The sequence below is a fragment of the Malaya genurostris genome, chromosome 3 (genome assembly GCF_030247185.1).
Source record: "Malaya genurostris strain Urasoe2022 chromosome 3, Malgen_1.1, whole genome shotgun sequence".
Taxonomy (NCBI): Eukaryota; Metazoa; Arthropoda; class Insecta; order Diptera; family Culicidae; genus Malaya; species Malaya genurostris.
This window is the reverse complement of record NC_080572.1, coordinates 124,640,654-124,667,274: the sequence shown is the minus strand read 5'-3', so window position 1 is coordinate 124,667,274 and position 26,621 is coordinate 124,640,654. Positions and strand designations below refer to the sequence as shown.

The 26,621-nt window shown below is 35.9% G+C and overlaps 1 protein-coding gene across 1 annotated transcript in view; it reads right to left on the bottom strand.

Annotated features, from left to right (window-relative positions):
• Positions 1-8,596: 8,596 nt before the first annotated feature.
• The window catches only part of LOC131435808 (protein Red), a 43,731-nt gene continuing 25,706 nt past the window's right edge, over positions 8,597-26,621 (bottom strand). The window contains exons 2-5 of the mRNA XM_058604020.1: positions 9,462-9,702; positions 9,200-9,398; positions 8,931-9,137; positions 8,597-8,874 (exon numbers count right to left, since the gene is read on the bottom strand). Of these exons, the coding sequence (XP_058460003.1) occupies positions 8,663-8,874; positions 8,931-9,137; positions 9,200-9,398; positions 9,462-9,702 (859 nt within the window). The 3' untranslated portion in view covers positions 8,597-8,662. The remainder of the gene's footprint in view (positions 8,875-8,930; positions 9,138-9,199; positions 9,399-9,461; positions 9,703-26,621) is intronic.

Sequence of the window (26,621 nt, the reverse complement as noted above, 5' to 3'; positions counted from 1 at the left end):
TGACAGATAATCACTGAAAATATTTAAACTTCTTTGTAGGCGACTGCAGATCACTCTTAGATTTCTACCTGTGGCTAACAGACTTGTGTCGTCACAGAATAGCGATTTCTGACAACCAACGGGTAGATTTGGAAGATCAGAAGTGAAAATATTATACAAGATTGGAGCTACACTCGAACCCTGCGGAACACCGGCTCGTACGGGTAGCAATTCAGATTTACAATTCTGATAGCTAACCTGAAGAGTACGATCAGTTAAATAATTTTGAATCATTTTGATCAAATAAATAGGAAACTGGAAATCGGACAGTTTTGCTATTAAACCTTTGTGCCAAACACTGTCGAATGCTTTTTCTATGTCTAGAAGAGCAACTCCAGTGGATAACCCAGAAGATTTATTTGATTTTATCATGTTCGTTACTCTGACAAGTTGATGAGTAGTTGAATGTTCATGACGAAATCCAAACTGCTCTGGTAAAAAAATTGAATTCTCATTTATATGAGTCATCATTCTTAACAAGATAATTTTTTCAAAAAGTTTACTGATAGAAGAAAGTAAGCTAATTGGGCGATAACTTGATGTTTCTGCTGGGTTTTTATCAGGTTTTAGGATAGGAATTACTTTAGCGTTTTTCCATCTTTTTGGGAAGTAAGCTAATGAAAAACACTTGTTGAAAATTTTAACCAGGAGTCTCAAGGCAACATCGGGAAGATTTTTAATAAGAATATTAAAAATTCCATCATTACCAGGAGCCTTCATGTTTTTGAGTTTCCTAATAATTGATTTAATTTCATCGAAATTCGTCTCAAAAATGTCATCGTGTGATAACACTTGGGTTGAAATATGATCATACTTCAGTGAGACTTCATTTTCAATAGGACTCACAACGTTTAAATTAAAATTGTGGACACTCTCGAACTGCTGAGCTAGCTTTTGAGCTTTTTCACCATTTGTAAGAAGTATTTGATTTCCTTCCTTGAGAGCAGGAATTGGTTTCTGAGGTTTCTTAAGAACCTTAGAAAGTTTCCAGAAAGGTTTAGAATATGGTTTAATTTGTTCAACTTCTTTAGCGAAATTTTCATTTCGCAAAAGAGTAAATCTATGTTTAATTTCTTTTTGTAAATCCTTAACTATGGTTTTCATAGCAGGATCACGAGAACGTTGATATTGTCGTCGACGAACATTCTTCAACCGAATGAGCAGTTGAAGATTGTCATCGATGATAGGAGAATTTAATTTAGTTTGAGCTTTGGGAACTGAAAGATTTCTAGCTTCGATAATATAATGATTCAAATTATCAATTGCTGTGTCGATGTCCGCAGAATTTTCTAAAATAGTTTCATGATCCACATGATTTTCAATGTGAGATCTGTAATCCAACCAATTAGCTCTATGATAGTTGAAAATAGAACTAATTGGATTAATTATAGCTTCGTTGGAAAGTCTGAATGTTACAGGAAGATGATCTGAGTCAAAATCAGCATGAGTAATCGGTTCACTACAAATGTGACTTTGATCTGTTAGAACCAGATCAATTGTAGACGGGTTTTTCACGGAAGAGAAACAAGTAGGATTACTGGGATGAAGAACTGTGAAGTAACCAGCTGAGAGTTGATTATGAAGTATTTTACCATTACTGTTATTTTGCCTACAATTCCACTGGACATGCTTAGCATTTAAGTCCCCTATTACGAAAAATTTCGATCGATATCTTGTAAGTTTTTGCAAATCGCCTTTAAAGAAATTTAATTGTTCGCCGGTGCATTGGAATGGCAAATATGCTCCAGCGATGAAATAAATTCCATGAATGGTTTCAACTTCGATTCCCAAGCTTTCAATAACTTTAGTATTGAAAGAAGGTAAAATTCGATGTTTAATTTGCCGTTGGACAAAAATGGCAACTCCACCACCAATTCCAGTAAACCTGTCAAATCGATGAACCACATAATGTGGATTACTTTTCAATTTTACATTTGGTTTAAGAAAAGTTTCTGTCACAATGGCAATATGAATTTTGTGAACTTTGAGAAAATTATAAAATTCATCTTCACTCGATTTCAAAGATCGAGCATTCCAATTTAAAATATTCAAATAATTATTTAACATCACTGTTAAATTTTAAATTCATTATAATATTATTTGCAAATTTCCATCCGATTTGAAATGCTTCAAAAAGTGATGAAGTCGAATTCATTTGGATGATCATTTGAAAAAGTTGATCTTGTAGGTAGATCATTTTATTTTCAGTTATATCGCCTAAATCGACTTCATTTAAAGAAGCGAATGGCATTGAAGGAATATTTGTAGGTAGACTGGCATTAGAAGAAGATGATTTGGCCGGTCTACCTATTAATAAATTGTTTTCGTTAGAAGAAGAACTGCCAGGCGGTCCTGTGTTTTGATTATTTACATTAGAAGAAATAGGAGATAGATTTCTACCTAATATACCAGCATAACTGACATTAGAAGAAGATGATGACGAGGTCGATCTACCTGTCAATAAATTGTTTTCGTTAGAAGACGAATTGGCAGGTGCCTTAGAAGAATTTTCAGGTATATTCTGTAAATTTAAGGTCGTTGATTTGACTTGTTGTCTAAGCGAACGAGCGTTTAAAATTTTTTCCCTGACAGGACATTTCAAATAATTGGATTTATGATTTCCGTTGCAATTTGAACATGAAAATTTATCAGTGGTTTCATTCATTGGACAAACGTCTTTCGAATGCGATTTACCACAATTCAAACACCGTATATCCATATGACAATTTTTGGTTCCATGACCGAAGCCTTGGCAACGACGACATTGCGTTATGTTTGCAATACGATTAGGCCGTTTATAATGTTCCCAATGAATTTTAATGTGGGAAATGAAACGTACTTTTTCTAAAGTTTTCAAATTGTTTACATCACTTCGATTGAAGTGTATTAGGTAAAGTTCATGGGAAAGATGCGCGTGATTTATCGTTTGAGGTTGAACTGGGACGCAACATAGTTAGCATCATGGAAGCCCCCGATACGTTCCCCACAGTCGAGCCACTGCCGCCAGCGATCGTCAGCCGTCCCGGTCCTGTGTGCGGAAACGAAAAGGGGTCTTTCAAACCACAACTAATGGCAAGTACTCATCTGCATTGAACGGTTCTAGCACTGATCCGATCCCCGTTTCCAGCCTTTCATCGCAAGTCCGATCAAGTAACTCCAATCTGCAGATTTACTACCAAAACGTCGGTGGTATGAACTCATGTGTAGACGAGTATTTGTTATCAAGTTCAGACGATTGTTTTGACATTATCGCTCTTACCGAAACTTGGCTCCGAGAAAACACGCTGTCTGTCCAGGGGTTTGGTGCCAGTTACGAAGTTTTTCGAACCGATCGCAGTACTCTTAACAGTCACAAATCTATCGGAGGCGGAGTGCTCGTTGCGGTACATAGACGTTTCGAAGCGCAGTTGACACTCTTCCTCTATGAAGTCTATCTTCCACCTGATCGATGTCGCGATCTTGCTCTAATCAATGCTCACTTAGAGTCCCTTCATGAAATTTTTTCAACTCACGCGCGTCCAATCGACGAAATTTTAATCGTTGGAGACTTAAAATTTCCCGGAATCAAATGGCAAGGAACTTCCGGTGGATTCTTTTTCGCTGATCCGACGCTTTCAACATTCCTTGTTGGCATTACGACCTTGCTCGACGGTTATAGTGTCAACTTACTTCGCCAATCGAATCCTGTTGCCAACGAAAACGACCGAATGCTGGATCTATGCTTCTCGAGCAGAGCAGATGTTGCACCTATAATTAGTGCCTCATCGTTTCCTTTGGTCAAATCTGTTCGACATCACCCGCTACTTCATATTGTGCTCAACTCTAATCTTCCACCATATGGCTACAACACGACCGACATCATCAGCTACAATTTTAATAAAGCTGACGACACTAAAATGACCGACTTTCTAATACATATTGACTGGGAGGAAATTCTCGACAATGATGATGTCAACGCTGCTGTACAAACGTTCTCTAACGTCATGAGCTACGCGATTGACTTTTTTATACCAAAACGATCCAAACGGCTGTCCCTGCATCCACCATGGCAGACCACCGTAGTGAGACAACTGAAAACGACTAAAAGATGGAGGATACGCACTGCGTAATGAATATGTGCATATTAATCAATTATACAGGAAAACTGTCAAGCTTTGCCATGTCAACTATTTGAAAAATGTACAACGGAAATTGAAATCCAATCCGAAGGCTTTTTGGAAACACGTGAACGAGCAAAGGAAGGAGTCTGACTTAAATTTTTTAGCTGAGTCTCGGCAAAAAAATGCCGAGATTCGCACAGCCGAGTAATCAGCAATCATCTCGGCAAAAATAAAATTACTGAGCGTCTCGGTATCCTAAAATTTGACAAACGTCAAATATTGCCGAAATCGTCAGCATAAGATTTACTGTTTGCTCAGTGAAACGTTCACTGAATATTCGGCAATCCAATAAAACGAAAAAATGGAAAAAATAAATTACCGAATCATCAGTAATTAAAAATCTAGTCAAATAATTTTGTTTGTATTTTCTCAACATTATAAACACGCCATTCAGGATAAAAAATTCATTTTATTAACACTTAAAGGAGGCTTACAAATTTGTTGCCAATAGTGCTTAAAGCCTACCTGAAAACATGTAGCATAAATAAAAAGCGGCGTTTCCAGATGCGGCCACCTTGAGTCGAGCTGGAAATATGAAAATAAATATATATATATTGATTTTTGGCTTACAAAAATGTTCAATATTTAATGATGCATATACGGTATTGTTCAAATAAACTTACCTTGATCTATTGAATTATTCCATGCATTGGGTTATTTTTTCGCATATCCCCCAAAGTTTTGTCTCGAGGACGCTTTGAGACCCGTGTTGGGTGTTTTTCCCTTATAATCGCGAGTGCTCTGATAAAGACGCTTTTTATAAAGCGAAACATGTCACTATATTTATTCAATATTTTTACTTGCAAGTGGTTCCACGCTTCTTCGAAGATTATCCATTTTTTCACTCGAGAATTTCATTAGAAAATAATCGCACAATGCGAAGCGAAAATGTAACGCGGCAATAAATGACAGCTGTCGTGCTGAATCTCGGCAACAGCTAGCGCATATTCCGAAATCTCGGCAAACGTCTCTGCTGATGTCGGCATATCTGTTGTTTACTGATAAATTCAGCAAGCAATTATGCCAAATTTCGGCAAAGTGAAGCATTTTACCGAAATATCAGTGAAAGCATTTAACGAAGCTCAGAAACATGCGTATTGATTACTGAGCAATCAGCAAATTTACGTGTTGCTGATCAGTTTCGGCATTTTATTATGCCGAGCTCAAGAAATGGTTTTAAGTGTGTGAGTTACCTTCTATAATTAAGTTAGGAGAGTTTACTGGTTCGTGTAAGCTGGAAATCTGCCAGCTTTTTTTCGGAAAAAATTTCTCGTGCCTTTACAAACGAAACCTTAAGCCCGCAACAAATTACACTCGCCGCGCTTAACGTTCCAGAATCTAATAATTCATTAAATCTCATTCATATTAACGAGGATTCGATTCGGACGGCGATCGCTTGCATGAAGTCGTCTACCTCCTCTGGCCCTGACGGCTTACCGGCAGTTATATTGAAAAATTGCTCGACTGGTGTAATTGCTCCCCTTTGTCGACTATTTCGGATTCTCTCTAAAGAAGTTTTTCCCAACTTATGGAAATCTTCTTTTATGTTCCCAGTGTATAAGAAAGGTGACAAAAAAGACGTGAACATCACATCGCTTAGTGCAGTTCCTAAACTGTTTGAAAAGGTTATTCTGGCACCGATTTTCAACCACTGCAAGCAATATATTGTTGACACTCAACATGGTTTTATGCCTTAGCGCTCCACAACCACCAACCTATTGTCATTCATGTGCTACGTGACTGATGGTATGTCAAAAGGTTTACAAACAGACGCTATTTACACCGATCTCTCTGCTGCCTTTGATATAATAAACCACAATATAACAATTGCTAAATTGGAAAGACTTGGATTCGGCTCTAACATCCTTCGGTGGCTGCAGTCATATCTTATAGATCGTCGTTTAGCAGTGAAAATCGGCGATCACGTTTCCAATGAGTTTACCGCTTCGTCCGGAATTCCGCAGGGTAGCCATCTCGGGCCTTTAATATTTTTACTGTATTTCAACGACGTCAACTTTACTCTAGAGGGCCCTCGTCTATCGTTTGCCGATGACGTTAAGATCTACTATTACATTCGAAGCCCAGAAGATGCAGGTTTTCTTTAACGACAGTTGTTGAGCTTCGCCGAGTGGTGTAAAATAAACCGTATGAAATTGAATCCTGACAAATGCTCGACCATCACGTTCTCGAAGAAGAAAGAGCCATTTAATTTTGATTACTTTCTGGAAGGATCCCCGATAGTCAGAACGACGTGTGTTAAAGACCTTGGTGTCTTTCTCGATGAGCAACTGACATTCAAGCAACACATCAGCTATATCGTTTCTAAAACTTCTCGCAACCTAGGATTTGTAATGAGGATGGCTAAACATTTTACAGACGTGCACTGTTTAATATCTCTGTTTTGCTCGTTTGTTCGTTCATCCTTGGAGTACTGTTCTGTCGTTTGGAACCCTCACTACATAAACGGATCTCATAGAATCGAATCGATACAACGCAGATTCATTCGCTTCGCTCTACGGCGCTTACCGTGAAACAATCCTCACCAACTACCAAGCTACGAAAGTCGCTGGTTATTAATCGGTCTCGATACACTACGTTCGTCGAGATGTTGCACGTGCTTTATTGATAACAGATGTTCTGACCGATAGGATTGACTGCCCTGCTTTGCTCCGCGAAATTAATATCAACGTCCGACCCCGGGCTCTTCGCAACAGTGCATTTCTTCGACTTCCTTTACGACGAACTAACTACGGTACTAACAATGCTATTATTGGCTTGCAGAGATCATTCAACCGCGTTTCATTAGGATTTGACTTTAATCTATTACGCAGTAGGATACTTGGAAATTTTTTATATATTACTAGAAATTATCATTAGGACCATATTGTGTCTGTTGATTATACCTAAATAAATAAATAAATAAATTCCTCGACGAGATTCGATACCCTTTAAATCTAAACCTCCATTTACGAACCTTATATATGTATGTATGTATGTATGCTTACACACTCAACCGTCTGCATGTATTTGAATATATATTCATACATATAAATGATCGCTTTTACTTCGCCAATATTAATATGTATTAAGAAATACAATATTTGCACACATGCGTACGAAGATTATTACATATATACATAAACTAGCGGACCCCTGCACACTTCGTAGCTCTATAATATTAGATTGGATGTAGAAAATCAAAACTACTTATCAACTTTAATGATTATTGAAGAAAAAATCATTATTATGCTCTATTATAGTGGCCCAACCTTTTTATATCACGGACAACACGACAAAATATACAAAATCGATGGTTTGCCGAAAAGCGTACAGGCAGCATACAATTTTCCATCTGAAAAAACTCTAAATTCTCGCTACAGACTCATTACGATTGCCCACGCTACAAACTTCTAACGGTTATTGACGGTAACTTAAAAGTTAAACGGATGAGAATATTATGTTCAAATTGAAACGACATATCAGTGGGCATCATTAGAATGCGTGGAATGAAAACTTTTTCTTCTTTAAAACTGCCATTCAAAATTGTTGCCTCGACAACATTTGCGATTAACTTTTGAACTTTAAACTTTTTTCTATACTTGTTCCTCTATTTTCTGCCCTCTATTTTGTACTTTGTGTGTTTGTTCCTGTACTTGTTTCAGAATAATTGAACGACCCTCATGTTTGCTCGCGATCAGTGAGGTAGAATGGTATTCTTTTATTCGATCTCAACATTTTTCCCCAAAACCCCCAGTTTTTTCCTGCTCTTAAAAGTCCCAAATGACCCAACCAAAATACAACCAAAACCAGTTTGACAGTTTTTGAGTGAAAAAGTGAATCGTTCGAATAGGTAAAACATGTTGATGAGTTCCAAAATCTCGGTTCCATCGATGTAATTTAATAACACGAGGCAAACGGGGGAAATGGGAAATGCTTATGAAAAAAACAGCAAACATCCTTTTTATTCGAATGGAATTGTTCCAAACAGTCTTGGTGTTTCAGTTAATGGCGTTAATTTGAAGTGGCAGCACACCTCAATCCTGTTGTCTCTGAATAAAATTTCAGCGCATTGTGACAGCAATAATTATATCTATCATGAAGATAGGATTAACATGTCTGGAGTTATAGGAAAACAACGAACCATAAAAAAACGGTAATCACGTTCGTTTCTTATAGACTTACCATCACGATATACCCGTCCCGAAAAGGACTTTTAAATTTGTTGGTGTTAGTTATGAATCGCGATCATCCAGCCATTAGAAGGAAAATAGCGAAGTAATATGAGAGACTATGCGTAGTGTCGAATCTCGAAATAGGATTCGCTAACTAGATATCTGCAATCGCTAAGAGAGAATGACGGTTTCGTGATCGAGAAACCAGCAAATCAAAAATTATTTCATTCATATTGGCAAACTTTCATGGACATAATTTATTATATTGTATAATATAATATCAATAATTTTCTATTGTTTAGCTTTCTTCATATCATTTTCGCCGGAATCACCATCTTTAGCTTTGCGTTTATGAATTATGTTTTGAATTTGTTGCCATTCACGGTCCAATTCAGCCTTTTCATTTTTCTCCGTCTTGTGTTTCCGAGTTTTGCGCCCATCTTGCATCTTCACTCCATACTGGAAAGCAGCCTTTGGAAGGGCTTCTTTGCTACTCATATAATCTGAAACGAACAAAAGATATTTAGATTTTAAGCGGCTAACAAAAACCAAGTCTTACCAGAATATTCTTCCTGAGTATCAAAATCCCATCGACCGATAGGACCTTTTTTATTGCCAAGATCCATTTTAGTATAATCCACCTCATCATCGGAATCATCGATGGCATCGTTCATCTCTTGTAAACCAGGGTAACATTCAGCGTAGCCTTCCGGTTCTGCTGTCAGCTTTGTTATTAACTGAGCAGATAGCTTAGGTGGAGCAGGAACTAAAATTAAACACATATCTTATACATTGAATACCTATTGAAAATAATCCAAAACAAACTACTTTGAATAGCACCCGCTTCACGTTCTTCCTGTTCACTAGATTTATCAAAATATCGATGCTTCTCTTGACTGTCATCAACTTTAGAGGAAGACGCTCCTTGATCGAAACGGCGTGTCGGCTTATACTCTCCAATTTCACCATAGATGGAGTCGTCCATGTTTTTATCATCAGGCAATTTAAACAATGGCTTATCCTTATCCTAAACCATTGATACAATGTAATTTGATGTAGACAAAACTTATCTCCTAAGCGAAATACATACCCTACGCTTATTTTTCTTTCCTCGACCACCTTGGCGAAGATAGGACAAGATCTGAGCTAGTTTATTAATGACAATGTCATTAGTCGTGAGAGTTTGAGTATCGCCGGCCACCAAAGGTACTTCCGCTTTCGATCGGATCACCGTTGTGGGAATATCCGTTTCCGCGTTTTCATCCTCCAGTTCAATGTGATATGCCATTCGGCCTGGGGCGAACATTTCGTTGCGTTCGATATGCCGCGATCTATGCATGAAACCAAAATAATGAGGAGTGACCTAGGTTATATTTATTGTTTAGCTCAAATAAATAGCTATGGAACAAACACACATTATTTCGGAGTGTTATTTTACAGAAAAAAAACAAAACCAATATCACTTAACAGAAATATTACTTATTACATTTTGTCTTTGACTAAAATGGGGGGGGGGGAACTCATCTTATTCTTAACACAATCAGACGAAAGACAAGAATCCTAGTGGCAATACCGTTCAACATGATCGAAAACTTTTCTTAGCATAACCTATGTCGAAAAAATACCTTCAGCTGGACCGAGAAGCACATGGATCGCGAAAAGTCGTAAAAGATTTTATCGAAGAAAACAACTTTCCAATTCGAGTGAAAAATACCTATTGGGAAACAGCAGAGAGAACTGTAATTATTGATTGCTTAGTGGTTTATGTTGAACTGGTAGGTGGCATAACTGTTCAACATAAACTGATATGCACTGACGCATCGAAGATGAAACATTAAGAAAATTAAAACCGGTTATGTTCCATTAGCACAAAATTAGGTTAGCATCCAAAAGACCAAACATGAATCGGCCAGTAACAGTCGATAGAAACGTTTTCGTTCGGCATGTTAGTAAGGACATAGCACTTCGGAGCAGAGCTGCTAAATGTCACTATCAACGAGCAACTTTGCACGACGAAGATTGGAAAGTTTATGTCACTGGACTGCTGCCAACCAGGCTCTACCAATCATCATATATTGCGTGTCTGAGAGCCGATCTGTCATAACTTAAATTCTCTTGATATTATACTCACCAGGACGCTCATTGATTGCCGATGCGATTGATATCATCTTCATTTCTCCTGTCACTGCTTGATTACGATGTGACTAAATATTAATCAAGCAACATAAACATTGAATTAAATTCATGTACACCAATAAACTCCGAAATCCAATGACTTTTTACAAAGAACAATGAACTTTATCATGTTTATGTTTATGTTGGTACTCTCATGGAATTTTTTTACTTCAACAGGGAATAGGAGAATGAGAGAGAGAACAAAATGCGTCACCTGTCTTTGACTGAATATACTTCTACTTGGTCATTGAATTATCGAGTATCTCATTTGACAGACACTTTGATCGTACCGATTTTAGTTGACGATGATTTTAGTCAGTCTGTCAAGGTCATTTGACATGAGTGACAATTTGCAGCTCTGCTTCAAAGCAAATAAAAAATAGTGTTCTGCGAATAGCAGAAACTTTCATTTCACTGAGCGGTTCATATTGAACTGAAACATAAACTGCTATGCACTGACGAGCCGAAAACAAACCATAAAGTAAATAATTTAAAGGATGATTAATGTTCTATGAAAATAAAATTTGAAAGACACGGCTTTTCTGTATTAAAAGAGTAAAAAAAGGAGATAGTGTTTATTAGTGAAACAACGGATAAAAACAGAACGTTTGATACTGAATTTGTAAATTTTCACATTAATATAACCAGAGTGTTCATATTTTTAAGAGAACATTTGAATTTAGCCATGATTACTACTAAACTACTAACCCAATTCGATTTCAATTGTCTTTAACAACAATCACTGGACAAACACAATTTAATTCAAATTGTTTAAGAAAATACGTACATTCACTGAAATTTTAGCTCTATATTCCAATTTCATACACACTACCCTGTATTTCCGGAAGCGGAATTTTACCATTTTACCCCGTTACTCCTGAACCGGAAATTCAATTCGGGTAAAATTAAATAGGAATCTATGGGACCAAGAGACGTTTCATTTGAATCTACATATATACATACATACATAAATACATCCATAACACATGGATCAATAAGTCCCGAGACTAAAGCAGAGATGGCGCTCGTAGTAAACCAGTAACCACATCTTTCTAGAGTACTAACCTTTGCTTGAAACGAGTCAAAATTTTAAGTCGATCCGACCAGAAACAGCTGAGTTATCGAGGTAGGAGTGAAGTCGTTTTGTAGTTTGTTTAAAAAATGGAAAAAACCGAGTTTCGTGTTTTGATAAAACATTATTTTTTAATGGGTAAAAACACCGTGCAAGCGAAACAATGGATTGAAAAATGTTATCCGAACTCTTGTCCATCAAAAGCAACGATTTGTCGGTGGTTCGCCGAGTTTAAACTTGGTCGTATCGACACAAATGACGCGGAACGCTTGGGTAGACCTGTGGAAGCCGTTACACCGGAAAATGTGAGTGAAGTGACAAAAAATATAATGAAAGATCGTAAAGTGAAGCTCCGTGAGATTGCTGAGATGACACAGATATCATATGGAAGTGTATTTACTATCCTTCATGAAAAATTGAGCATGAAAAAGGTTTTTTCCAAGTGGATGCCGCGATTGCTTTCGATGGAACAAAAACAGCCTGCCACAAGTCGATGAAAACAATGGCGAAATTGAACGAATTGGGCTTTGATCTGCTTCCCCCCATACTCGCCAGATTTAGCCCCCAGTGACTACTGGCTCTTTGCTGATCTTAAAAAAATGCTCCAGGGAAAAAGATTTGGCTCAAATGAGGAGGTCATCGCTGAAACTGAAGCTTATTTTGAAGCGAAAGATATTTTTTTTATAAACATGGTATTGAAAAATTGGAAAAACGTTGGAACCATTGTATAGGTGATTATGTTGATGAATAAAAAAAAAATGCAAAAAAAATGTTTCCATTGTTAGTCTCGGGACTTATTGATCCATGTGTTACATACATACATACATACAAACATACACATACATGATGTGAAAATGGTCCCCCTAACGACAAAATTAGAATGTACGGGTAAAATATTTTTCTATGGAGAAATATTATGAATTTCAGAGAGATCTTATATCGGTTTCTCTTGAATATCTGATTAAAAATTGTTGCATCTCGAAATGATAATCCACCTAGTGGTGTAATGATGCCTTTCGCACATCTCACATATTCTCATGTATAAATGTGATGTATTCTACAAATATTCTTTGATTCTTGAAAAACAAAAAAGATTGTCCATAAAATAGTATAACCAACAGAGCTAGGCCATATCTGAGTAAACGAAGTGAGTTCCACTATTTCAGGGACTTGCGAAACCGGAGTCCGGTAGCTGGTAGAATCGAAGTCGGATAAAGAAAAGAAACCATTTTTCAGTCTATGGCTACAATCTTCGGTCGTGAATCGAAAACCGGGAACCAGGAAGTACGAAATTAATTTGTTTGGCCGCTTAATGACAATGACTACCGATTGGAATAGTTTGAGGTGAGTTTAGCAATTATTTTACGTGTTTTATTTCACTGCTTTTAGTGACAGCGATTGTGAAAATCGGTCACGCCATCTCTGAGGAAAGTGAGTAAGTAATTTGAAATAGGAATTTTTCACTAATCACCCTGTAATTCCGGAACCGAAATCGGATCCAAAGAAAATTCAGGAACTTTGTATGGGGCAATTATACCTTTCATTTGAATCTAAGTTTGTGAGAACCGGCTCGGCCATCTCTGAGAAAAGTTTAAAAAAATTTATTATCATTTTTTGCACATATCACCGTGTAATTTCGAAACCGGAAGTCGGATTCGAATAAAATTCAGAAACGTTGTACCTATCATTTGAACCTGAGTTAATGAAAATAGGTTCATAAATCTCTGAGAAAAATGAGTGCAAAAAATGTTACATACATACATACATACACAAACATACACACACATACAGACATTTTGCGTACTCGACGAACTGAGTTGAATGGTATATTATACTCGACCCTCCGGGCCCCGGTTCAAAAGTTGGTTTTCACAGTTATTACATGTCCTTTCTAAATGAGAAAGGCAAAAACGTAAGGTCTGACGGATGAAAAAAACGGTATTTTTGCGAATTTTATGTAGAGCTATCGTTTAAAAAAATAAATTCAAATATTTTACATAGTACAAAGCATCATTCGAACAACAAAGTTTTTAGAAATAAGCCGTTGAAGGAGGACGCTACTTAGAAATCATGGTTTGCGTTGTCCACTATATCTTAGTGCAGACTAATCAGAAGTCAACAAATCAATGTAGCATAGATAAAGTAGATGTTTTTCTAGACCCCAACGCTTTCGTTCAATTTTTTTACTTATGGTGGTTGTTTGAAGTGAAAATTATGATTTTTCACCGAAAAATCTGCCATTATGTAGCTGTAAAACCTTCCCAAAGTAACAAAAAACTACAAGGATCAGCCCCATAGGGTTGTTCGAGCCATTGATAGGCAGCCCATTGATAGACAACCAAAATTTCTAATGATCGACATTTTTAATCAATCGTCACACTTTCGTATCCGCAATTGCATAAGAGTCTGATCTTTATTAGGAACCAACACCGAAAACGTGAACTGTTCGAGCCATTGATAGGCAACCCATTGATAGGCAACCAAAATTTCTAATGATCCACATTTTTAATCAATCGTCAAACTTTCGAATCCGAAATTGCATAAGTGCTGATCTTTATTAGGAACCAACACCGAAAACGTGAACTCAGAATATAGACCTTGTTTGTTTAGATTTTTATTTGTTTTGTAGCCGACAAAATAACATCAATATCCCAGATGTATGCAATTATTTTCATAGCGTTAAGTTTCTCTACCATTCTGCAGTTTCGTTTGAAGCGATAAACTTTTTATCATCATCAATCGAATTCATTCTACATAAATTAGATATTAATCCTAAGCACTCAAAATTTACCCTTGGCTAGTTGTCAATTTCTCAGGCGAAACGACATAACATGACATTTCTTCCGAGCTTGCATGAAACAAGATCAAAGCATACCAATTAAAGCTTCAAATGGCACTTTTTGTCTTGCGGTCTATCAACAACCTACCTCTAGCATGCTACGCGTAAGATTGAAACGTTAGCTATAATTTCGCTTCTATTTATAAATTCGTGTGTTCCCAACAGCTTCGCTTTTGCATCGATTGACCAATCAGAGCGATGCTTTCCCTTTGATATATCACTTAATCCTTCAAAACCGTCGTATATGGCAGGGAAATACAGTATGCGGGAGATTTTTAGCAGATAAAATAGGACACCGCTCGCTACTAATCAAAATTTCAATCATATATAATTGAAAATACGTGGCTTGATACATTCAAATCGAAACTTAGAAATATTTCCAATCAAATGATGAAATAATATTAATAATTGATACAAAATAGACTGAGCTGTAAGTGTTTAAAACCTGACCACGTAGAAATGTGTAGTTTTCCTTGAGTTTCTGATTTGCACCCTTATATAGAAAATAAAGATGTGTTCCACATCAAAAACGAAAAGAAAAACGTTGGGAATGGCATTTTACATGTAGAAAGTATGCGCAAAATTTGTAAAAATAGGTAAAGTAGTTTTTTAATGACACGACTTTCAAAACCTGCTTTCGAGAAAAACGCTTTTTAGTTTATTGTCTATAAAATCTAAAGATACAATTTATTTTTCTAGGGGTCGCGTAGGGTCTAACACCTGCGAAAAGTAATATTTTTTCGTTGTATTGTGTCATAAAAAAACATTTCAAGAATGTTTTGTCAAATTTTTTAGTCATTCGAAGCAGAACTCCTGGACAGGTGCACCGAACTCTTGCCTCTTATCAGTATGAGATAAGAAAAGATAAAGGTCCATAACTTCCAGAGTTTTGTTCCTATAGACTTAAAAATTTCACAAAATATTTTTGAAATGTTTCACTATAAGATAATACGAAGAAAAAAATAAATGATTTTTCAAAAGTGTTAAGACCCTACCCACCCTTTAATGCCATTAATGAATACAAGCCTTCTGATTACCCTATTGGATAAATTACTTCTATAATAAAAACTTCAAAATAATGTTAAACTTGTTCTAATTATAATTCTATTCTAATTTTTCTGTTCTAATTCTTCTTACAAAAATCCCTGAAAAAGCGTTCGTAATATCGCCCTTGCAAAGGTGGGTCTCTTTAATAACAAAATGAACCCCATGAGTCAAGTTGTTGAGCTTTGTTGAAAAATTGTGCCACACCTACTGCAGCTTAAACCGTCCAAATAAACAAGGGCTGATAAAAACATGTGCGCAAGAAGGTCTTTTTCACAATAGCCCAGAATTACGTAAATTAAAATCCCAGTCATAGAGGAAACCCAAGGAGATTAGTATTATTCACGATAGGAAAACAATTGCTTATCATTAGAACACATTTGAAAGTTCTAAGATAAGATTATACTGAATGTAATCAGAGTTCGAAAAAATGCAAGATACGGCTGCTTTCTACTGTTATGTAGGGCAAGATTATTGTGTAAAGCTATTATCAGTTTATAGAATTTTCGGTATAAGCTAATAGATTTGTCATAGCTCAGACTTAGTTTATGACGTAACTTTCTTATTACAATTGTTACTGTAGAAAAAGGACAGTTTTGGCGGGTCTGTAAACCGAAACACACTATTTATCCATATAATTCCTAGGCGAGCTTTTATTTTAAGATAGCAACCGATTCCGTCACAATTTGTTTATGATACGGCCATTTTATACAATTGTAGTGTCATTAATGATCTGAAAAATAAACCACAGACAAGTCTGGATGATCTAACTGAATATTTCATTAGCTGGAAAATCATCTTGTTCCTACATTCAAGATCTCCACAACTGGTTCCATCAGACGAATGCTGAATACGATGCTGTGATGAGGTCATCCAATGGCCCGACAAAGTTATGGCCACAAAATGGTTAACAAAAGCAGCATACTCATCAGGTCTCTGTATCCGCTGATTGATAGAACACCTAAACTATGACTGAAGAATCAGATAGCTGTCTATAAGAAAATCATCTACCCCGCAATTGACTAAGCAGTCCCTGTTCGGCGGGGCTGTGCTCGAACGCACAAACTCAGGCTCCAGCGCATTCAAAGTATGGTCTTTAAGATGATACCAAATCTGCCCCTTTGGACAAGGACTAGTGAGTTATATGAGATGGCCGCCCTGAATATCCTAGAACAAAAAATCGAGTAATACTGCACGAAATTTGAAGAAAATGCTCAACCTCTGAAATACAAACAATTCAAAATTTCTAATACGTACAAATGTTGAGGACAGTTATATTATAATAGGTTAAGGGCGAGTAGAGTCTAACACTTTTTAAAAATCATTTATTTTTTTCCTTTGTATTTTCCTATAGTAAAACATTTCAAACGAAAGGTCTCACTGTCCCATACAAAGTTCCTAAATTTCATTTGGATCCAACTTCCGCTTCCGGAATTACTGGGTGATATGCACAAAAATGTGAAAATAATGTCATTCACTTTTCTCGGTGATGGCTAAACCGATTTTCACAAACTTAGATTCTCGGAAATGGAAGTTCCGGAGATAGGGTGCTCAGTATGAAAATGTCAATTTCAGGATTACTTTGTTCATAACCCGAGTAAAGTCTAACATCAAAATGAGTACAAATTGAAATCTGATTATGATGGCAACATCAGATTGAAATCCTAATATGATATCGACTCATCAAATTTTCAATTAATATCACATCATGTTATCATTTTGCGGTTTTAAGGCAAAAGTTCTGTGAAACTCAAAACATGAAAATAATAATATCAACAACTTAGTGACAATACAAAGTTAAGTTTCAATGGAAGAATTATTCCTTCAATCCTATGGTACCTTTTACAAAAAGCCTTTGACATCCTGCCGAGTGGCAGTTGACCGCAACCATAACCGCGAAGAAACGATTTTTTCCAGCTTTTACGCAAATAATGCTCCTTTTTTTAAACCACGAGAATATTGGTGTCAAACCACACGTCTGGGAGGCATTAGATAAATTGGCGATCATCGGTACCACGTTTGTTTGAAGCTGGTCAATCTGAATATTGGCTTTGGTATTCCCATATCGCTGATCGTCTGCCGTAGGTCTTATCTAGAATTTGATATGAGAAATATATTTGACGATCGATTCCCTCCTAGATACGTTAAGTATTCGGTATTGTAACAATTTTGGCGTTCAGTTTAAAAAAATGTTTCGATATTTGTAATGCTACGACGTCGCGAAGTTCATTCCAAAAAAAAAATAATCTACTCGCCAAACCCGTTCTGAAAATACCTATAACTTTATATCCAACAGTATGGAAAAATTCATTGGTTACGAAGTTCGAACATCGAACATTGAATGTCTCTGATTTCAGAACTTAGAGCTAATTCTTAATAATACTTTAGTGGTTTAGAGGAGCTACAAAGAAAATATATGTTTTATTTGTATATTTCTAAGTAGTCCACAAACTGTGTCGAAGACACTCTTCAAAACAATTCTCATTCCTAGTTATAAATGCTTAGAACTTCATACATGAGTGAATACGCTCGATACTATGAGAAGTATTTTATCAATCATCTAATAGTTCCTGGAACTTTAATAGACTAAAGAAACCGTTTAACTAAAACTTCATAATTTTGAATCACAGGACTAATTCTGCATCAAATGATTGTAAAATCGACTCGGGTAGTGTCAGTAGAATCCCGAGTAGAGTGTGAGATTAAAAAGAAGACTCAATTTGATGTTGTGCGTATATATCGATTATTTAATTTGCTATCGTTTTGGTCGTTTTAATGGTTAAAAGATCAAAATCGAAAGCAAAAAAAATGCTGCTTCGGTTTCGAACTTAGGTGATGAGATTGCGAACTTTTTGTGATTGCTTTGGACTGTAAGCGCTAGCTATGAGTGGACGGAAAATGTTCGGTCATATGACAAGCAGTGTTGTTTCACAAAGTTGTATGCAGGTAGTTTCTGTCAATGCACACTCGTTGCATCTCTTCCATCCCGCATCCACTGTGAATAGCAGTGTGGCTATTTGAGAACAGTATGAAAATGTTTTCTTTGTCCTTCTTATATCCAAAGCTGTAGCATTCAAACATTTTAACATTAAATTGAGGTAACTACTTGATCTCACACAACTCGCACATGTAATCACTTCGAAATGCGAATTTAGAGGCTCTGAAGACCGAACGTTTTACAGTGAAGTCTTCTACAACACAGGGAACGTGAATTAGGAATCCGGCAATAAGGTATCCCAGATCATTGTTTTTTCGACTAATTGGAACAATGAACGATTATCTTGCCTCTGACCACAGATAGAACCAAAATCTTTTCAATAAATTTTTAGTTCTTGTGTAGACTTATAATTTACGATCATTTGATGCAGAATTAGTCCTGTGACTCAAAATTATGAAGTTTTAGTTAGACGGTTTCTTTAGTCTATTAAAGTTCCAAGATCTATTAGATGATTGATAAAATACTTCTCATAGTATCGAGCGTATACACTCATGTATGAAGTTCTAAGCATTTATAACTAGGAATGAGAATTGTTTTGAAGAGTGTCTTCGACACAGTTTGTGGACTACTTAGGAATATACAAATTAAACATATATTTTCTTTGTGGCTCCTCTGAACCACTAAAGTATTATTAAGAATTAGCTCTAGGTTCTGAAATCAGAGACATTCAATGTTCGATGTTCGAACTTCGTAACCAATTAATTTTTCCATACTATTGGATATAAAGTTATAGGTATTTTCAGAACGGGTTTGGCGTGTAGATTTTTTTTTTGGAATGAACTTCGCGACGTCGTAGCATTACAAATATCGAAACATTTTTTTAAACTGAACGCCAAAATTGTTACAATACCGAATACTTAACGTATCTAGGAGGGACTCGATCGTCAAATATATTTCTCATATCAAATTCTAGATAAGCTCCTACGGCAGACGATCAGCGATATGGGAATACCAAAGCCAGTATTCAGATTGACCAGCTTCAAACAAACCGATGATCGCCAATTTATCTAATGCCTCCCAGACTTGTGGTTGGACACCAATATTCTCGTGGTTTAAAAGAAGGAGCATTATTTGCGTAAAAGCTGAAAAAATGTTGAAAAAATCGTTTCTTCGCGGTTATGGTTGCGGTCAACTGCCACTCGGCAGGATGTCAAAGCCTTTTTGTAAAAGGCAACATAGGATTGAAGGAATAATTCTTCCATTGAAACTTAACTTTGTACACGGGAAGACCGAAATTAGCATTTTGGCGAATAAATTAGTTGATTTTCTGATTTTAGTTAGTTATTTTTTGAGACAACTAAAAAAATCTTACTTTTGCTAATTTAGATTTTTTAATTCTAATTCTCTTAATAATAATAAAATATTTGTTGAAATGGCTATTTTTTTTAGTTGAATTCACCAATTAAACGTGCTGTCATTTCTTAGCTAAGGTACGCTTCAAATCCATTCAACTAATTTTTTAGTTGAATTAGAGAAATAAATCGTTGTTTTCAACCAACATAAATGGTTGAATTGGTTTCTGCAATTAGCAGCTATATGGCGCTCGTTAACACCGTAATGACTACTAGCCACTAGATGGCACACTACTACCGAAAAAAATTTCAGTCGCGGTTATCTTTTCTATATTTGCAGGTATAAATACGGTATTGTATTGGACATAAGCGAAACATAAACTTCTTTTTGAAAAATTTTACTTCTAAATCGCTGTTTTCTTCATACGGCTTCGCGAAATCGACTCTCTCACTGAAAACTTTGAGCACTCGGAAAACAAAACCCGAATACAAGTAGTACACTGGACGGCGTAGCCCGGAATGAGAAGATACAAAAAAACATCATTTGACGTATACAATTAGAGTGCAACATTCGAAACTCACTTCACTGTTTCGCGTAAAAACATTATTACCCACAATCGCTTCAACTGCGCACAAATTTTGAATAAATACACTTTCCACTAACAGTTTACGTCATTTTTACATATCGGTTTAGAAATTTATATAGGGATATATCGTAACACATGCGAAAAACATCTAAACAATTTGCGAGCAGTTTCAACAAGACTGTCCCTTTTAGCTTTTTAATGGATTGTTTTGCTTTGACACTTCTGTCCTTCAGTAATGACGGTGATAGATAAATAGAATCAAAGTTTCTGATTTTAATAACGAAATTAGTTGTCAATGAGAATTTCGTGTTGGATTGAAATATTGCTGGTTTGTGTCCAGAATATTCGCCAACTAAACACATTCTCTAAAAATAAGAGTTTTTTTCAGCACAGTAAATTCTAAATTTTAACTAATTTTATAGTTATTTTGGAAATTTTGTTGTTAAAATCAACTAATTCAAAAACAGTAATACGAATTAGGCGCAGAGCTAATTTCGGTCGTTCCGTGTATTTTCACTAAGTTGTTGATATTATTATTTTCATGTTTTGAGTTTCACAGAACTTTTGCCTTAAAAAAGCAAAATGATAACATGATGTGATATTAATTGAAAATTTGATGAGTCGATATCATATTAGGATTTCAATCTGATGTTGCCATCATAATCAGATTTCAATTTGTACTCATTTCGATGTTAGACTTTACTCGGGTGTCAAAAATAGTCGCGTAACCTATCATAGTTTTGAACGATAATAACTCAGTCATTTATTGATGGATTGATATAATTTAACAACCAATCAATTCGGAAACATTTAACTTAAACATGTATGGCAACGTCGTTTCAGTATTTCAATAGCATACTATTGTTATAGTTGATTTGAAGGGGCTGGAGTCCACTAGTAGATTGGTCGTTCCTATTATCTTTCTCCGGACAGTACCAACCTAGATGCCGTGTGGAATCCGGTGGAAAAAAAAACTTCACTAAGAATAGATCCACTGGGTTTCTGCTTCCATGTGGAAAAGGTGACAATTACAGGAGTTTCTTTTTATTTTCAGTTATCAGATTTTTTAAACGTTTCACTTCTGATTACTCCATTTTACTAAATTATCTCTTCATTCAACTCAAAATTATGAAGTTTTAGTTAGACGGTTTCTTTAGTCTATTAAAGTTCCAAGATCTATTAGATGATTGATAAAATACTTCTCATAGTATCGAGCGTATACACTCATGTATGAAGTTCTAAGCATTTATAACTAGGAATGAGAATTGTTTTGAAGAGTGTCTTCGACACAGTTTGTGGACTACTTAGGAATATACAAATTAAACATATATTTTCTTTGTGGCTCCTCTGAACCACTAAAGTATTATTAAGAATTAGCTCTAGGTTCTGAAATCAGAGACATTCAATGTTCGATGTTCGAACTTCGTAACCAATTAATTTTTCCATACTATTGGATATAAAGTTATAGGTATTTTCAGAACGGGTTTGGCGTGTAGATTTTTTTTTTGGAATGAACTTCGCGACGTCGTAGCATTACAAATATCGAAACATTTTTTTAAACTGAACGCCAAAATTGTTACAATACCGAATACTTAACGTATCTAGGAGGGACTCGATCGTCAAATATATTTCTCATATCAAATTCTAGATAAGCTCCTACGGCAGACGATCAGCGATATGGGAATACCAAAGCCAATATTCAGATTGACCAGCTTCAAACAAACGTGGTACCGATGATCGCCAATTTATCTAATGCCTCCCAGACGTGTGGTTTGACACCAATATTCTCGTGGTTTAAAAAAAGGAGCATTATTTGCGTAAAAGCTGGAAAAAATCGTTTCTTCGCGGTTATGGTTGCGGTCAACTGCCACTCGGCAGGATGTCAAAGGCTTTTTGTAAAAGGTACCATAGGATTGAAGGAATAATTCTTCCATTGAAACTTAACTTTGTATTGTCACTAAGTTGTTGATATTATTATTTTCATGTTTTGAGTTTCACAGAACTTTTGCCTTAAAACCGCAAAATGATAACATGATGTGATATTAATTGAAAATTTGATGAGTCGATATCATATTAGGATTTCAATCTGATGTTGCCATCATAATCAGATTTCAATTTGTACTCATTTTGATGTTAGACTTTACTCGGGTGTCAAAAATAGTCGCGTAACCTATCATAGTTTTGAACGATAATAACTCAGTCATTTATTGATGGATTGATATAATTTAACAACCAATCAATTCGGAAACATTTAACTTAAACATGTATGGCAACGTCGTTTCAGTATTTCAATAGCATACTATTGTTATAGTTGATTTGAAGGGGCTGGAGTCCACTAGTAGATTGGTCGTTCCTATTATCTTTCTCCGGACAGTACCAACCTAGATGCCGTGTGGAATCCGGTGGAAAAAAAAACTTCACTAAGAATAGATCCACTGGGTTTCTGCTTCCATGTGGAAAAGGTGACAATTACAGGAGTTTCTTTTTATTTTCAGTTATCAGATTTTTTAAACGTTTCACATCTGATTACTCCATTTTACTAAATTATCTCTTCATTCAACTTATCAATTTTCGGATAGCTTCGGAGAAAAGTTTTATTTGGTATTTTTTCTTCTTCTATGTTATTGTTTGTCTTTCAAGATTATAAATTGAATTATAAAATTCAAGTATTGTGCAGATCCGTTAATATTACAATGTTAATTAAAGAGATAACATACATATTGGTAGGGGAGAGATGGCGATTAATGCGCACCTTAACTTTTTGAAGTATCACAAATAAAATATTACTTTTATCAAGATCATAAACACGTCTACGGAAACATAAAACCTTGTTTTTCAATATCCTCAAATGAACGATTACAATTATTATGGTCGCTCAAGCATACTATTGAAAATTGATTTGAATCGACCTATGTTCTCACGAACCAATCACTGCATGTCATCATGATCTCATCCGTTTGACTTCTCTCGCACGATCGTTGCTTACACCTTGGATTTAGTAGAAAATCTGCTTCGATCAGTATAGGGAGGCTTCGCGTCATGCATAAGAAAATACTACATCGTTCTAGGTAGTATGAACTTTCGCACAAAGAGGAATTTATAAATATAGGCACCGACACATTTTTCCTCAGTCCATCTCTGGCTGCGCTAGAGGCCGATAGTAGCGAATGTATGAAAAAACTAAAAGTTACATCCATTCGCTCACTGGATAGTCGCAAACTGCGACAGTGCGGTGTGTGGATGCCATGTTCGTTTGTGTGGGTGTTAACTCAGAATTACCGTAATATTAAATATATATCTAACTACGTGATGATTTTTATTATTCCTGGATGAACATTAGATGAGGTTCTAAAGGCAAACTGATCCTTTTATCAGCACTGGAGAAATTATCGAAAAATGTAGGAATATTTCCTAATAATTGAAATAGAAAGTAAACAAAGAGTTCAAGCGTTGGAATATGTCGATAGTGAAAATAATCTGTTTAGTGAACCGTTTGCAGTGCGAACCTCGCACTAATCGAATGCAATTGAAAAATAAGCTCGAAAAAAATGCATTGAACAGTTCAATATCGGAGAAAATTTCACAATTTGTCACATCTGAAACTAAAAACTGAATTCGGTGTAGCATTACGATAGTTTCGTTTGTTGAAATATGCTAATCGGAAGAGAAAATTATCATTTTAGTGCACCGTACGCAGTGCGAACCAAACGACGAATCACATCTTTATACTAGCTTGTCAGTTCAAAACACTCTGTGCGAAAAGGAAAGAATTTCTAAAAGAATATAAGTATATTTAAAATTGTACGAGATTTAGGCGTAATCTTAGACTCCAAGCTCACTTTTGTGAAACACTACAATACCATAATCAATAAAGCAAATAGCATGCTGGGCTTTATTAAACGCTTCAGTCATAACTTTCAGGACCCATACACAATTAAAATATTATACAGTACATATGTCAGACCTATTTTGGAATATTGCAGCCTAGTATGGAATCCATACAATATTATTCACGAAGAACGCATCGAATCTATTCAAACACAATTTCTTTTATATGCACTTCGTAAATTAAACGGGACAGCATTTCCTTTAACACCATATGAAGCACGCTGCATGCTCATCAATATTCAAACACTTAAAGAACGCCGCGACCTTGCAATGCTGTATTTTATCAGCGACATTATTTCTCAACTCATTCAATCACCTTCTTTATTATCGCAATTAAATTTTTATACACCTAGCCGTCAATTACGCACCAGGAAATTATTTTTAGAAAGAAACACTAGAACAAATTATGCAAAATATAGCCCAATCAATCGAATAATGCGCCACTACAATCAATATTGCGAACATCTTGACCTTAGTATGTCCAAAAATGAAATGAAATTCCAGCTTAGTCGAACAAATAATGCGTAGTATCTAAGTAAACATTGTAAACCATTCATATGTAGTCTACATTTGCTTGACGAAATAAATAAATAAATTTTCCGGAACAGATATGCCAAATATTAAAAATAACATAAAAATAATTAAAATCTGTATATTTCAAAAATTAAGACTGATGATACCTGGTGCCCTATACAGAAAAGAAATTTAATTTCCTTTAGGCAACACTATATTTGCACCCTGACGCAATGACCAATTCTAATTTATTAGGTACTGATAGCGTCCCCCAAGAGATCATCTCAATCATATTAGACTATTACAAAATTACAGGGTTCTGTACAAAACACGACCGATTGCGATTACCTATAAAATGCAGTAATTCAAACAAACATTATATTTTATTACTGGTATAGTTCAAGATTATAAGTTCTAGATACAAGGAGTAATAGTTGTTACTAATCCATTCTGAGTCTAACTTTAAACCAATGAGCAATCAATTTTGCAATATACAGGGTCCGCCATCTAACTTTTTTTTTAACTAGCGGTTATTTCGACATTGGTAACCTTAACTTCTGATTTGACAGAAACTTAGTTTTATCCTTCCGCTGAACGAAAATGGTTGTGCGTACGCTTGAGGAACGCGTGAAAATAGTGCAGTTTTACATTGAAAATCAGCTTGAAGAAGACGCCGAGTTTTGCCAAAAAATCATCCTCTCGGATGAGGCACATTTTCATCTCGGCGGGTATGTTAATAAGCAAAATTTTCGCATCATGAAGAAGCCGATGCATCCTCAGAGAGTGACGGTTTGGTGCGGATTTTGGTTTGGCGGCATCATTGGGCCATTTTTCTAGGAAAATGAGGCAGGAGCCGCCGCCACGGTCAATGGCGAGCGCTACCGCGCCATGATTAGCGATTGGATCTTCCCGTTACTTGAAGAGGAAGACTTGGACACCATTTGGTTCCAACAAGACGGCGCTCCGTGCCACACAGCCAACGCTACGATCGATCTTCTGCGCACAGTCTTCGAAGATCGAATTATCAGTCGAAATTCGGATGTCGTTTGGCCGCCTCGGAGCTGTGATTTGATGCCGTTAGACTATTATCTTTGGGGGGCTGTCAAAGATAAGTGTTATGTGGACAAGCCAGAGACAATTCAAGCCTTGAAGGACAACATTCGTGCAGCCATAGCTGAAATAAAGCTTCATACAATCAAAAATGTCCTAAAACTGGACAGGCAGCCATTTGAATGGAATTATATTCCACAATTAACCGGGAGGATTGTACTTTAATATGAAAAAATAAATTATGAAATCGGATGAACCGTTTGTGTTTTATTGCATGTTAAAAAAAATACATGCGGACCCTGTATACTAACTAAAATATCATTTCGGTATGAAATGTTCAAAACGACGAATGTAACAATGAGAGATTCTCTTTGTTTACTTTTTCTTTCGATTATTGCGGTACTCTTAGCAATCCTTCACTTGAATTATTTACCGATAATAATAATTAAAGTTATCATCTTTGAATCTGCACTGAAGAAATTACCGAAAAAAGCAGGAATATTCCGCAATAATCGAAAGGGAAAGTAAACAAAGAGAATCTCTCATTGTCACATTCGTCGTTTTGAACATTTTATACAGATTTAATCGAACCGTTTCGAAAAATAAGTACTGTAATGAAACAGCTCACAGCCGCGAAAAACGTGCCTATCTTACCTTAACAAATTTTTGTGCAACCTCTGCAACATAATGTTTCTGAAGCGTCCGAACATGTTTTATCATTATACAACGTCCCTCGTGCTACCTAATCTATACTTTGTTGATGTAATTTTTATCATAACGAACATTTTGACC